The 15,572-nt window shown below is 37.8% G+C and overlaps 1 protein-coding gene across 1 annotated transcript; it reads left to right on the top strand.

The window, feature by feature from the left end:
• The first annotated feature begins 804 nt into the window (after positions 1 to 804).
• LOC121731914 lies at positions 805 to 14,813 on the top strand. The gene is made up of 3 exons (XM_042121602.1): positions 805 to 1,349; positions 5,804 to 5,975; positions 13,393 to 14,813. Exons 1-3 carry the CDS (start codon positions 992 to 994, stop codon positions 13,568 to 13,570), a joined length of 708 nt encoding a protein of 235 aa, XP_041977536.1. The 5' UTR covers positions 805 to 991; the 3' UTR covers positions 13,571 to 14,813.
• Positions 14,814 to 15,572: the final 759 nt, after the last annotated feature.

Below are 15,572 nucleotides of genomic sequence, written 5' to 3'. Positions count from 1 at the left end.
CAAAAAACGGGCCCTAAGACTTAAACCATGTTGATGTGTTTACTTCATCACCTTCCAAATATATCTGGCTACACATAAAATGCACAGTTTTTTATTTCAAATCATTTGTCCAGCCCTTAAGCCTCCATTTATGCAAAAAAGGTAATTTTTAGGGTGTGAGGTATTTTTTTGTAAAATGTATCTCTATTAAGTACTTATTTATGTTGTTTCAATGTTATGAACCTTGCTTAATAAATGCTTAAATGGATCTATATAGCTTTCTTATATTTTTAATCCCTTTGAATAAATATAAATTAATGAATAATACTATTACTACGTAAAATCTGCTTTAATACTTTGATTAAAATTTACTTTAAATATGTTTTTATATTTATACTTTTTCTATAAAATCTTACACCCGCAACTCCTTTTGCGCCTAAATTCGTTTATCGTGCGAAAACCGTACATTTTCCAGAATAAAAAGGTACTCCTCCTTTCTCGGGACTCCAAAGTATCTCGATAGCAAATTTCAGCAAAATCGGTTCAGCGGTTAAGGCGTGAAGAGGTAACAGGCAGACACACTTTCGTTGAAGTTTCGCATCTATATAATATTTAAAATAATGATAGGGTAATCGTGGCTTCTTGGAAATCTATTGTTATTCTATTGTTGTTTGTCGCGATCACCGGTGATCTTATGGGGCTTGATAGATTATTATTTAATTTATGTCAATACTTAAGCTAAGGCTTATTATATTTAGAAGAAATTATTTACTAAATTATACGTTCAATCGCACTCTGAAGTCAAAACTCTTGCATTTGTACCCCCACTATTACAATAGAACGGCGATGTACACGCAAAAAACAGCTGAGCATACATGCTTACTTCACAAACGGGCGCGCCAACCTGCGCGCGTACACGCTGGTTTCGCTCCGTGCTTCGAATGCTAATGAGTGCCGTCGAGAAAAACAAATAGTGTGCTTACATGCCCAAACTGATAATGTGTTTGTGACGATGCCGGGGCACGCGAGTAGTCCGTACTGGGCCGCCGTGGATTTTGAGAGCGAGGAAGAGGAGAAATCCCCCGCATCCAGCCACCGAGTGTACGTCGATCCCTGGGATAACGAGGCCTTGGGGGTATCCCAGAGGGAGTCGGATTCCAGCCAGGATAACATGAATTCCTTCGCCGGGGAGCCAGTCAGCGCCAGCTTTTATTACGTCCCCACGAAGACCTGTGATGAGACCCCGAAGGTCCCAAGAAGGTCGGTGGTCCAGGAAGAAGTGATTGAACCCGTGTACGGGTACAGCAGACGAATATCTCGCCACGCGCCGAATTTGCAGGACAATATTCCGATTTACCAGAAGCGAATTCGTAAGTTGCTTTTATTTTGCCATATTACCCCCAGAGCTAGTCTTCAAGCATAGTTTAGCCGATTTTCACCGACTTCCAAATAGGAGGAGGTTATACGTTCGTTCGGCTGTATGTATCTTTTTTTTTTTTTTGTATGTTCAACGATAACTCAGCCGTTTGTGATCCGATTTTCAAAATTCTTTTTGTGTTGTATAGGGTTTAACTCGAATTTGGTACCATGTTCACGAAAGTGGTGATCTGATGATGGGATCCTGGAGAAATCGAGAGGACTCCTTGAAATTTGTATGGAAACATATAGTGATTTCAATTTTTTCTGAAGCATTCGAGGTAAATGCTACCAAAAAGTAAGATTTCGCACCAGGTTATACCCTGGATCCGAAGGTACCCAACAGAACTTTTGAATCCTTATAGATAGAGGTTCGGGGATTTCGGCGTTGTTTAAATAACTGAAAGCATAAGCCAACACATCAATTTATTTGATCATCATCATCAAAATCATAATTATGCCATGGGTCATCACATTATGACCCAATTATTGATGCTTTTCGTGATATTTTGCATCGAAGCAGATGTTTTTGATGATTATTTCGCTGTTTGTGGACCGATTTTCAAAATTCTTGTGTTGTTGTATAGGATATAATCTTGATTTTGTATAATAATCACGAAAGTGGTGAGCTGATGATGGGATCTATGAGCAGTCGAGAGAAATCCTTGAAATTTATCAAAAGACTCATAGTGGTTAAAATGTTGTTTCTAGTAACTTAAACATATGTTACGAATAAGAGAAAGTTCATACGAAGGTGTCTCTTGGTCCAAAGGCACTGAACAGAACTCCTGAACCTTTAAAGATAAAAGTTTTTAAATTGCAGCATCGCTTAGATAACTGCAAGCATTTACCACAATTTCGCGTACAGTAACATAATGTGAATAGTTAACATTCGTAGTGGTTATTTACGCATAAAGCCTTATCTTGTAGATAACTAAAAAGAGTGAAATTATTATTTTTAACAAAAAATTAAAACCGACTTCCAAGGTAAAAACAATAATAATATGAACTAAAACGTATTAAATAACTCTTACTCTGAATTCGAATTTCTTTTTCAATAACTTTTACTTTATTAAATAACTTTTTCAGAATTCGTCTAAATCTGTAAATACTACAGTCTTTATTACTTTGAAGTCGGTACCAGTCTCAAAAGCTTCAGATATTCTGACATTGACTGAACTCACGATAAAATTAGCTGGTACCGACTTCAAATAATGAAGACAAGTATGTACAGAAATAGTTTTAGACGAATTCTGAAAAAGGCACTATTATAGAGTAAGAGTTATTTAATACGTTTTAGTTCATATTATTATTGTTTTTACCTTGGAAGTCGGTTTTAATTTTTTGTTAAAAATAATAATGAATGTGTGTGTTTTTTAATCCGTTTATTAGTTTTGCCTAATTACCGCTTAGGATTGTTTTTAGCGATTTAGTATGTGACATAATATATTACCCCCAAAAGCCAGAGCCTGCATTTAGCAAACCGTAGGTAGGCGATTTTGTGTGTACGTTTTTGAATAAGTAAGTACTTACTTACCTTAAGTGTAACTTTTATTAGTTTTGTCAAATTACCGCACAGGCTTGTTTTAGCCGATTCTGGGTTTATGGGTGCGTATTGTTTGTATTCTAAAAATAATGACACCGCAACTTGAATCGACTCTTAGCCAGTCAAAAATCCTTACGTAAAAGTACTTAAATTTAAATCGTAACAAAATAATATACTTACCCAATACCTATCATAATATTATCAACAATAATTTATGCGAAGCTGTAGCATGAGAAGAATTATCTTCCTTTTTCTATGGAAATGGCAGGCGTCGTTTTTCAACATCAAGTTTGCAAAAAGAATAGTAAGTATTGCTTTTAGCAGCCTTGCCAGTTGCCACACTGCAGCTGTTATAGTCTGTAGGTACTTATGACAGGTGCAATAATAGTATATTTTTAAAAAGATAAAACCGATTTCAAAATTTTTATAATTGAGAATTAAACTGCCCTATCTCAAAAACTACTGAACCGATTTTGTTGAAACTTGCAGCGTTCCCTAAGTTGAACAATAACTACATATTTTTTTACTTGCCTACTTACGTAAATGTTACAAAAATTAAATAATTTCTATGGTTGTGACGTGGGTTGTGATTTAAATTATTTATTGCGTCGCGTCCTAGTCGCGTCGTATTGACCATAACTTCAAAGTTGCAAACAAAATCGATAAATTTAAAAACTATTAAGTAAAAGGAATTTTAACGACACAATAGTTCTAATTAATATCGACATTACTGCAATAGAATACTGGTTCAAATAATTTCTTTTAATGAGTGTAAATTAGCTGGAAAATTATTGCAATGCAATGTTCAACTAGTTTGGTGAATATTCATAAACTGGGGTAAATGGTTTCAGATACAACTCGTTTTTTGGGTTCCGTAGAAAAGACAAAACGAAACCTAGACCTATTAACCCGGAACTTAGGATAGCCGTCTGTCTGTCTGTGCCATAGTCTTTTTTAATTAACCGTACCTAAACACTCTTTGATGGAGGAACCTCTTTTGGTTTGTTTTGAATTATGGAACAAAATATTATACTGAGTACCTATATCACGGGATTTGGGAAATGAAAATATTTTAAGCTAGGTAAATTTTAGGCGTTTGTACGGAACTCTTAACGCGTGTGTCCGACTAGGTCTTAGCCGGTTTTCAACAATGTGAATTACAAAAATTACTTCATACATTATGTAGGTAAACAGTGTCTTAGTTTTTTTTTTAACTGGTTAAATGCGTGTCTAGCTACGCCCAACTAATGCGGGAGTTTCAAGTGGTATTATGTCATTGAAACAAGTTGATTAGGGTTAAAAGAAAAACTTTTAGAATGGTCTCGTGTAGCAAATAGCACGACTGTATAATATTTTGATAGAGTCGCTAGAGAAGAAATAATTTAAGTCTGATATAATATACCTACATATATCTATGTAGCTATACAGTGCCGAATTAATATTTTCTATGAGTGTAGGCCACCTTATTTTCGCCGACCCATGTATGAAATCAAGAGGCCCCGTATAATGTATATTGTATAGGTTTCTGCCCCTAAGCCGCCCGCGGCCTTTACAGCCTATTTACAAATCGGGGGTTGTAGCTATAATATGTACGAGCTCAAATTTAATATCTGGACATGTGTACATACGAGTACTACATAGATATCTAAGACGTAATTGGACCCAACAGACGCCAAAACAGTAAGTAATTAAAATTTTATCTACGAAATCCTCTAACTACAAGACTACGAAACTACAAGATTTCCTCAATATTTCGGATGTAAAATGCAAATGTAGGTCAATGATTGTTAATTCGTTAATGATATCATCTATTCTCAGGGATATTAACACAATCAAAAATTCTATTTAAATTCCTGAGAAAATCAGATGCGTAGACAATAAAGCACTGCTGGAATTCTTGTTCATACCGTCACTTCCTTATCTTTAGAAGATAGCACCGAATCCATCCAGCCATCACTCATTATCATCATGATTACCGACCACTTCACTGCCGCACTCAGAGTGGAACATTAATTACTTAAATGTAATTAATTCAAAATTTTGACATAGTTAAGCTCCATACAATACCTGTCAAACTCTTCATTAAATTGAAGGTTAATCTCAATTAAATGTCTCTGAGTACGGCGGTAAGACGTCTTTTCTACTGGTACGGTTCGGATTTAATTTAATTCGGGAAAGATTTTTGATATAGGAAGTCCACTGGTGTTAAGGATCATAAAAATTAACTAGTTAATTCACTATCATTGATTAATTATGACATCTATTTCTGAATATACCTATTTTGTCGTGCGTTTTCAAGTCGTATCGATCCATCGACTTACATAATTTGGACCAATTTTCTCTGATAGTAGGTAGCAGCGTTGCCAGACGTCCCGATTTTTGCGGGACGTCCCGATTTTTTCATCAAAATTAAATGTCCCGCGCGGGACACGCTCAGTCCCGCTTTTCGGGGAAAGCCCGAACGTACGTGCAGCGTGCTGAGAAAGAAAGGTGTGTAATGAACATAAGAATGTGGGAGGTAGAGGGGGAGGGGTGGAATTTCTTTGGCTACTTTAGCTATCTGTAAACGTCATTTTAACGCAAATAAAAAGATAAAAAATTCAAAAACTTTTGATTTTATACCTTTTTTTACTTTGTCCCGCTTTTAACTGAAGAATCCCGCTTTTTCACCCAAAAAGTCCCAAAGTCCCGACTTGGCACAAAAAAAGTCTGGCAACGCTGGACTAGGTAGGTACCCTTTTTTGGTCTCGAATATTATGCAATGATTATCTTATTGACTTAGGTCCAATAGTACCAGCCCGCCGAAGATAACCTGCGTAAAAAATTCGACTGAATCCATCTTATTGAGTTTTTTTTTTACAGCCGAAAGACGACCGTCGATGTATATAGAGGAGCCAATATACGCGCCACATCCTATACTGTACGAGAGCATCTACGCGCCAATGCCGTACATCCACCCTAGGCACCGTGTCTCCATGCAGCACCATCCGGAGTATGTGGCTAACGTGTATGGACCACATAGGAGACATTCCAGGTACGTTTTAGCAAACCGTTTTAGACGGAGAGCCATGCTTCGGCACGAATGGGCCGGCTCGACCGGATAAATACCACGTTCTCACAGAAAACCGGCGTGAAACAGCGCTTGCGCAGTGTTTCGCCGAGTGAGTTAGTTAAGGAATAGGGTAGGGACTAGGGGATTGGGCCTCCCAATCCCCTAGTTCCTACCCTATTCCCTTCCCTATCCTCCCCTATTCCCTTCCCTACCCATCCCTACCCTACCCTATTACCCTATATAATTGGAATCTCGGAATCGGCTCCAACGATTTTCATGAAATTTAGTATATAGGGGGTTTCGGGGGCGGTAAATCGATCTAGATAGGAATCATTTTTAGAAAATGTAATTTTCATCGAATACCGAGCAAAGCTCGGTCAAATAGCTAGTAACTTATTATCCGTTGAGAAAATACGGACTGAAGAAATCTCCAAGCTCAATTTCCAAGCGTAACAATCGGAAAATCTTAGATAATGTAATAAATCATCTTGCCTACATGCGCCCTGAGTCTTGACGATATGTCCATAACGCCTAAAGGAAAGTTTACACAGTGCGAGCAGCTAAAGTGACAGTAGGCAGCTACTGTGCCTGTAGATACATACTCGCACGAGAGCAGCTTGACTCGCCTCCCTGGGTCACACCATGTAAGCTGCTGACGTCGCAGTATATATAGGTACAATGTCCCAGTAACATCGCCTTGTCGAGTTGTATAATATGACGTGGTGGGGGAAGGCGAGTGGCGAATGAAAATATAAAAAGTGTTGTAGTAACTCGCACCCAAGCAACTGACCCACTAGTACATGAAAGGAACTCGTATGATACGGTCACAACTCACACGGTGTTAAAAGTTGTCCTCAGTAACTGACTAGGCCAGCTCGCATGCATACGTGGGAGAGCCATGCTTCGGCACGAATGGGCCGGCTCGACCGGAGAAATACCACATTCTCACAGAAAACCGGCGTGAAACAGCGCTTGCGCTGTGACACGCCGAGTGAGTGAGTTTACTGGAGGTCCAATTCCCTTCGCTATCCTCCCCTATTCCCTTCCCTTCCCATCCCTACCCTCCCCTATTACCCTATTCCCTCTTAAAAGGCCGGCAACGCACCTGCAGCTCTTCTGATGCTGCGAGTGTCCATGGGCGACAGAAGTTGCTTTCCATCAGGTGATCCGTTTACTCGTTTGCCCTATATCATAAAAAAAAAATGTCAGCTCGCACCATGTAACCCAGGCATAAATTCACCTACCGAGTACAGTGGCGAGACAGTACTCTCGGCCAAGCAGTCAAGCACTCACTCACTTTATATGAATGTGCTCGGCCGAGGGTACTGTCTCGCCAGTGTACTCGGTACGTGCATCTAGTCTCTGGGTACGTGTAATCAAGCCACGCACGGTTACGCGTTATGAGTCCACGATGGGATCAAAATCATCTAACCAAGTCATCTCTTCAGAGATGTTATCAAGTTACCATACGTTTTAAATGAAATTATTTATCTTGGCAGTGTAAAGAAGAGAAAGGGTTAATTTAGTATTTCGTCACCATAATCACTTAAAGCCAATTTCGGTTATTTGTAAAGGATGGTCTCTTGTAAAAATACAAAGAAATGAAAAGAAAATACGAGTTTTGACGTGGGAGAGCCATGCTTCGGCACGAATGGGCCGGCTCGCCCGGAGAAATACCACGTTCTCACAGAAAACCGGCGTGAAACAGCGCTTGCACTGTGTTACGCCGAGTGAGTGAGTTTACCGGAGGCCCAATCCCCTACCCTATTCCCTTCCCTGCCCTCCCCTATTCCCTTCCCTTCCCATCCCTATCCTCCTCTATTACCCTATTCCCTCTTAAAAGGCCGGCAACGCACCTGCAGCTCTTCTGATGCTGCGAGTGTCCATGGGCGACGAAAGTTGCTTTCCAACAGGTGCCCTGTTTGCTCGTTTTCCTCCTTATTTCATAAAAAATAAGAGTCCTCATCCACCACAATACTTTATGCACGATTTATGAATTCAATAAAACTGACAGAATGGCAGATGGACTGGCGTGACATCTGGTATGTTACTCGTAAAGTTACTTTATTTACTCTTACTGTAAGAACACAATATTTTAGTCAATAGACACATTCAGAGCTTAATCTAAAGTAACTCAAATGTTTCTCATGACACTAAAAGGTCAAGTCAAGAGGTAAAACATGAAGCAGACACTAGGACTAACCTACTTCGTTAGTTAGCTTAGAGGTATATCTAGTTAAGTTCAAATGTTTGACTTCATTGAGTTTTGAATTGAAGTTCGTCTCTAACGATATTTAATTTAGGCTTTTATAATATTTTATGCTAATATGGTACATACTTGTATTGAATAACTAGATGCCACCCACAGACCACAACTCCGTTGCGTCAAAATTCCTTTATTTCGCGGGACCTTACATTTTTTGCGGAATAAAAGTATCCTATCACCTACTTATGTCCTTTCCCGGGACTCGAAAGTATCTCCATGCCAAACAGCAAAATCGATTTTTTGGGCGTGTAGAGGTAACAGACAGACAGACAGGCAGACACACTTGCGGATTTATAATTTAGTATGTATGGATATTATTATGGATTTAACAGAATCAATCGATTAATCTATCGAGTTACATCTTAAGTCTAAACTTTTACTTAATCGCACTAATAATAGATAAATCACAGTCGTGGTTGCTACAGTAACTCTAACGTTCCCATTCCCACAATAAAGCGTGACATTAAGTTTAATGAAACATTAACACTCAACTTCAAACTTGAACATAAATTAGAAAATTTGGTCTAAATGTGCACTATTTTAACAACAACAACAAAAAAGGCCACAAAATAAAATAAAAAATGTTTTATTTCTGAGTAGATTTTAAGAAAATACTTTCAGAATGTTAATATTAGCTACGGTGCCTACCATGCACCGGTTCGGGAACTATCCCGGCGAGAAGAACCGGCGTAAGAAACTCGCACGGGGCCCACTTTTTTTACCAAAAAAAGTGAGGTAAAAAAAATTAATCTTTTAAAATAACTCTGAATAATATAATAACTATAGCTAAAGCCGAGCTTTGTTAGGTCAAACCTTGACTGACTGATGATTATTATACATCTACATACAAATAAAAATTACTATGTTTAAAGCACAAGTCAATAGGCCTGATACTTGATAGTTTTTTCGTAAAGTGTGCCACAAAATGTACAGGTTGTGGGATATACTTACTAGGGCTTGCTTCGCTCGCCCTGACTATAATACCTGCTAATATCAACCTCCCATGCGGAAGTTTTTTTTTTTTTAATATTTTTTTCCTGGGACTCAAAGTATATAAAAGACAAAAAGTATTTTGACCCGGAAAAATGTACGGTTCCCGCGCGATAAAAGAGTTAAGTAGACCTATTTTATAAACCGATTGTATCTCCCTCAAATTACACTTTAGAAGGTTCTAACTCCGAACAAAACCATCTTAATTTTCCACGTAAAACAAGCCTATAGGTAAGCTTCGTTTCTGGATATTCTGTAAATTGAAAAAAAAGGTTTGAGACATCTATGGCGAGACATAATATTATACAACTTCTATGGGCTAAAGTGTCACGAGAAAATTGTATGCGGCACTAAAAGTTTTCAAAAATGTGCGCCGCAATGAATCGGTTAAATGATAGCTAAACAGATTAAATGATAGTAAAATAGTTTAGTCTTGGTCCACTGCAGTGCAATCGCTAGTCAGGCGTGACGTTTCTTTACATAGTAATCACGTACTTACATACAGTCCAAGTGTTTTTATGTCCATTGTAGTTCTTTACCTTAATTCAGAAACAATTGAGCGTGCGAACGAGCCAAGTTCTTGTTTGGCCAAATGAAAGTTACATGTGAGAAACTTGGCGACTTTTTGCTTACCGGAGAAACTTGTTCATAGCATTGACCTTACTTCAGACAATTAGATAACACTGTGACGCTCATCAAGACAGATGGTTTAAGTTTAAGAAATAGTCAACTTGTTCTACTTGGTCGAAATTTCATGTGAAATTTTTGGACAAAAATATATACTTACTATCCACATAATATGACATACGAATAATTATAAATTTAGTAAAGAGTTAAATTTGCATTGAATAGGCTAAGAAATTTCTGAAGTCTGGGCTGATGAGATCTGGCCCAAGACCATAAGTTTATCACATGATAAACTTATGGTGGTATGATGCCACCGGGATTTTTAGTTGCTCTTCGTTTGCATAGCGGGCAACCTTTATTTAATTAATTAAGTATCTTATATCTTTAAACGAGCAATTCTTGTATATATATATCGGTTCCAACGATTTTCATGAAATTTAGTATATAGGGGGTTTCGGGGGCGATAAATCGATCTAGCTAGGAATCATTTCTAGAAAATGTCATTTACATCGGATACCGAGCAAAGCTCGGTCAAACAGCTAGTATAATATAATGTATGATTCTTTATATTTCTAAAAGTACCAAAGCCAAAATATTAATGAAATCTGTTCACTTTCGCTAGTGTAAGTACCTAAACTTGGCTTAAATTTAATCACAAAGTTGTCGTTTCTATTTTAGGCTAACTTCTATCAAACAGGTTATTACAACTTCCGCAGATTGTCAATGAAAAGTGGGAGTAAACAGACTCATTTCTCTCGCGATTTCTCTGCGATTTGTTTTGCATCACCTGTATTGATGGATTTGCATGTAGATTAGTATACAGGAAACAATGAGACCTAATTGTGACAGGTTACGTAGGAGAAAGTCAGGGTTTGCTCGTCATTGTTGGAGTGCTAAGTCGTAACAGTTATCTAATAACGTTTGGGGTATGTATGTGAAATACATGCGATCGTTAATGTTTTGTAACGCGTTTAATTGGCGCAGGTCAGTAGAGTTAACTAATTAAATAAGCGTTATTGTCTAAAACGATACTTACTTAGGAGGTATACCTAGAACAGGGGTCGGCAAGTAATTTTAGTTGGGGTCCGGATAATGTGGGAAAAATTTAACGAGGTCCAGAAAAGAAACACACTTGTCCTATGTAGCTTAATAATATTCTTTTAACTAATAAAGGTATACGTATACCTTATTTAGATGTATTAATTGATACCTGGTATAAAATACATTACAATATTTCTCGGTCCGAGATTCCTGGTCTAAATTGTGTCTTGTATTAATAGAAAGAATAATTAAAGTAGTTTTTGAACTTCATCCTTTTATGTCCTACTTGCGCAGTAGTTTGGTCCCGCAAATCGGGTAATTGCGATAGCAATACTATAACTGCTGTCAAACTCCTGTTGCATTGCTGTCGCAAGATACACAATCACCAGAAATACCGAGTTAACCCAAGAGTTAGGATAACTTAGAAGGCGTCTATTATTTGCGTGAGGCATTTCCAATAATTTTTTGACCCCCTCTTCCTCTTGGTGAGATTTCGTGAGATTTTCACCAACTACCTCCCCTTCCATACTCACGTGAGATTTTCAAAATATATGTTTTGGCTGTAAATGTGTTGATTATTATTATTAAATTTGATAATCTTCAGATTTGGCCATAGTCCAGAAATTTTTCGCACAATTTTTGTCTGGAATAAAATTACGTGATACTTGCTACGATCCCCCCTCCACCTTAAGTGAGATTTGGAAAGATTAAGCTTGACCCCCTCCCCCCCATCCCCCAGAACACCTTACGTAATTATGGACGCCTTATAGGTTTTGCGATACTGCGGGTAGAGCTAGCTGTTCATTATCCAAGGTTTTTAATGATGGTGCATTCTTCGAGAACAGATAAAACGTAATTTTAAAACTAAGCGATCCTCTATCAATAGCATGGGACTACCGAAGCGTGGCACATTTCTTTCTCCAGAGAGAACTAATTGCAGTGAAAAATGTTAACAATCATTATTATCAGCGACAAACGGATATTATAGTTATAGAGTTTATTAGTTTCATCTGTTTCTTATTTTTAAACCGAAACGGTTTACGGCGTAGACACGCGTTCAAGTTTAAAGACGCTTTCACAAATAACTGCATCAAAATCTGTTCAATTAGGAATTAGGACTTGAGATGCTATAGTCTACAGAATATTTTGTTTTGCAACAACTTTTTTTATCATAAACTTATTGTTGGACTTGTATCATGTTTTTGTCACAAAAATTAAGGTTCATGTAGGCATAGTACGTACGTACGGAAAACTGGCGGATATTTTGTTGTGATGCAAAGAATTGTATGTTTTTGCGTAGGTAACTAATTTAAGCACTTAAATTTTTTTAGGTGTTGTGTTCCATTGCCTAATCTTCAAGTATCACTCGATAAAGTTCAATTAAAATTGCTTGCACGTAACAAACAAATTATGCAGCGTTTAACACTCGATAAGATCGAAGGACGTTTTCTAATCGCCAGATTTATATAAGTACCTACTGGGATTGTAATTAAGATATTTCGCAACTAATTGATCATTAATGTATGTAAATTAAACAAATAATCAATTTTGCAAATGTCAAGAATGACCGTCGAAAAATAAACAAAGCATTAGCACTAGATTGGATCATTCAAATTTTATTGTTTTACTTTAAACCGGACATAAATATTATATTTATGTCCGGTTTAAAGTAAAACAATAAAATTTGAATGATCCAATCTAGTGCTGGATTACTATTAGAATAATTATTTCGGCCGGTTCACATTATTCCAATCCAGTGAAATCCAGCGCTGGTTGGCTGAAAACAGGCACTGGAATGCAATTTTACAAAAGCGTTGGATTGGATCACTCTGTTGAAATACCTAATGTAAACCGGCCATTATACTCGTCATCATTCTACCGTGTAAAATTCGATTTTATATAGATGAGGTATCAATGTAAGAATGCCCAAAAACATAGGAAACATTTTTAAAAAATCAGCCGCCAGATACAGATAAATTTTGCCATCAAACTTGTCTTCTATAGAACAGAATCATTGATCAACATCTTGTTCCCACATTAAGCCGAACACCAATATTTACATGCGCGTGTGAATGAACGAATTTCTCATATTTTTTTAAATGAAATAAGGGGGCAAACGAGCAAACGGGTCACCTGATGGAAAGCAACTTCCGACGCCCATGGACACTCGCAGCATCAGAAGAGCTGCAAGTGCGTTGCCGGCTTTTTAAGAGGGAATAGGGTAATAGGGGAGAGTAGGAATGGGAAGGGAATAGGGGAGGGTAGGGAAGGGAATAGGGTAGGGGATTGGGCCTCCGGTAAACTCACTCACTCGGCGAAACACAGCGCAAGCGCTGTTTCACGCCGGTTTTCTGTGAGAACGTGGTATTTCTCCGGTCGAGCCGGCCTATTCGTGCCGAAGCATGGTTCTCCCACGTGTGGTTATAGAGCGACCGGACTTTAGAAAGCCTCATGAAAAGTTAATTTCTTTTCCAGACTTGCCGACGTGTACGAGCAATACGCGTACGAAGCTGTCAACCCGGAGTACGAGGACTGGGCGCGGCCGGCTCCGAAGGCGGCGCCGGACAACTTCCATCTGTCACGATACGGACACCTGCGCATAGACTACTCCTGCAGCTGGAACTCGCTCGACAGGATTATACGGAACCAATAGGAATTGAAGAACGGTACCCAACCATGAGGGTTCCCACACATAACTGCGAATTCGCATTGCATCGCAAATATCTGCGACAAAACTCATAATAAAAATGATATTGCGATGCGATGTTTATTCGCAGTTTTGAGCGGGAGCCCATATGGTGTTAAGAAGTAACCAATAAGAACTGAGCCCCTAGCCAAGACTCATTGTCACTTCTTCATAAAATCGCCGATCAAAATATCTACAATTGACATGACATGAGGCGAATGTCGACTTGAACTTTTATCGAACGCTTACGTCAATTTCATACATTTTGATCGTTAATTTTATAAAGGAGCGATAAAGAAAACGTCTTTGCTAAAGGGCCTGTAACGTTAGGAATCGCAAAGGTTAATTTGTAATTTGTGACTATGAACATCTACTGGCACGCTTAGCATGACCACAGAAAGATTTCCTTAAAGCTATCAGCACCGTATCCACCTTACGCACATTCGTCACTCGTGTGAAACCTCGCACATTCGTCCGCACCGTACGCGCGTTTTGTATACTATGCGGCGTGCTCAGCGCGTACGGGCCAGGCTACAACACTGCGTTGCGCATCGCATCGTAAAAATCTACGACGCCGCAGAACGCACCATGGAAATTTCCGATGCGACAGTGACTATTTCCAATGAAATTTTGCGCTCCGACATCGCATCGCATTTCAGTGTCGTGGCCTGGCCCTACGGCGCGTACGGTGCTGACAAATGTGTGATTACTGATTAGCTTTAGGGAGAATAGGCGAAGTGACAGCTTGACAATGAATGAAGTCAGTTTGTTCAGTCACATCATATTTTATCAATTCTCTTGTCTTCTCCATTTTTTCATTTCTATTGTGTCCATGCTGATTTTGCGATCACGATGCGGACATTTTCGCAGAATATTTTACAGGAAATCGCTGGACAGAATTATTAAGACTAGGTTACCGACCTAGAGGCTAGAATAGAATATATTATAGATAATTTTCATCACCAAGCACTGAATTGTCAGTTTTTTTCTTCTATATAATAATAAACCTTCCTACATATACATTCCTAACATTAAATCTTTTATCTATTGTTAGTATTAGCCTATTGTTAGTAAACATCCTATTTTATATTAAGTTCGTCCTAATAAAAGTAATGTCATAGTAATAATTTGTTAGGTTATTCTTGTATTCTTAAGAGTTTATGATTGACATTTTTAATTTTAGAGTTTACATCATTGAAATGAATCTCGAAATCTGCTTTGATTTTATTACATTTTTATGTCTTTTCCGTTGAATTATGTATATGAAATGAGTATTTAGTTGGAGAATAAAGAGGTATCAAATTCATTGTTTCATATAAAATAATGTTTTTATGAGTAACATTATGATGTTTCTTTTACGTAGTTAAGTACATTAATATTGTAATTAATCTGTATTATTTTAATAAGTAATGATAACTAATTATAATGTTTTATGCACTGGCCAAAGAGATTAATAAAATTTATATCAACAACTCATTTTTATTTTCCCGTCGCAAATTTATTGTAATGAAGTTAACCTTATTTAGAGTACGTTAAATTATAAATGTAATAAAAACAAAATAATAAATAATATTTTGTCTGTAGTTCTAAACAACTCGAAACAATCATAGTTTGAGGTCAAAAGATTGCACGAAGGAAAAGAGTTCAACGCGTGCACACCTATTTTTAATACTTGAAAATTGTAATATTGAAACGGCATTGTACAAAAGATGTTTTAGGAATTAATGCAGTTGAAATCCATACTTCCACACTAATATAATAAATGCGAAAGTGTGTATGTCTGTCTGTTACCTCTTCACGCCAAAAACCTTTGAACCGATTTTGCTGTTTGGTGTGGAGATACTTTGAGTAGGAAAGGAGGAAAGGACATATGAAACTTTTCATCCCTCTGTCTGTCTGTTACCTCGTCACGCTCAAACCGCTGAACCGATTTTGCTGAAATTTGGCATAGACATACTTGAAGTCCCGG

The sequence above is a fragment of the Aricia agestis genome, chromosome 11 (assembly GCF_905147365.1).
Source record: "Aricia agestis chromosome 11, ilAriAges1.1, whole genome shotgun sequence".
Taxonomy (NCBI): domain Eukaryota; kingdom Metazoa; phylum Arthropoda; class Insecta; order Lepidoptera; family Lycaenidae; genus Aricia; species Aricia agestis.
The sequence above is the reverse complement of the archived record's forward strand: the minus strand, read 5'-3'. Positions and strand labels throughout refer to the sequence as shown.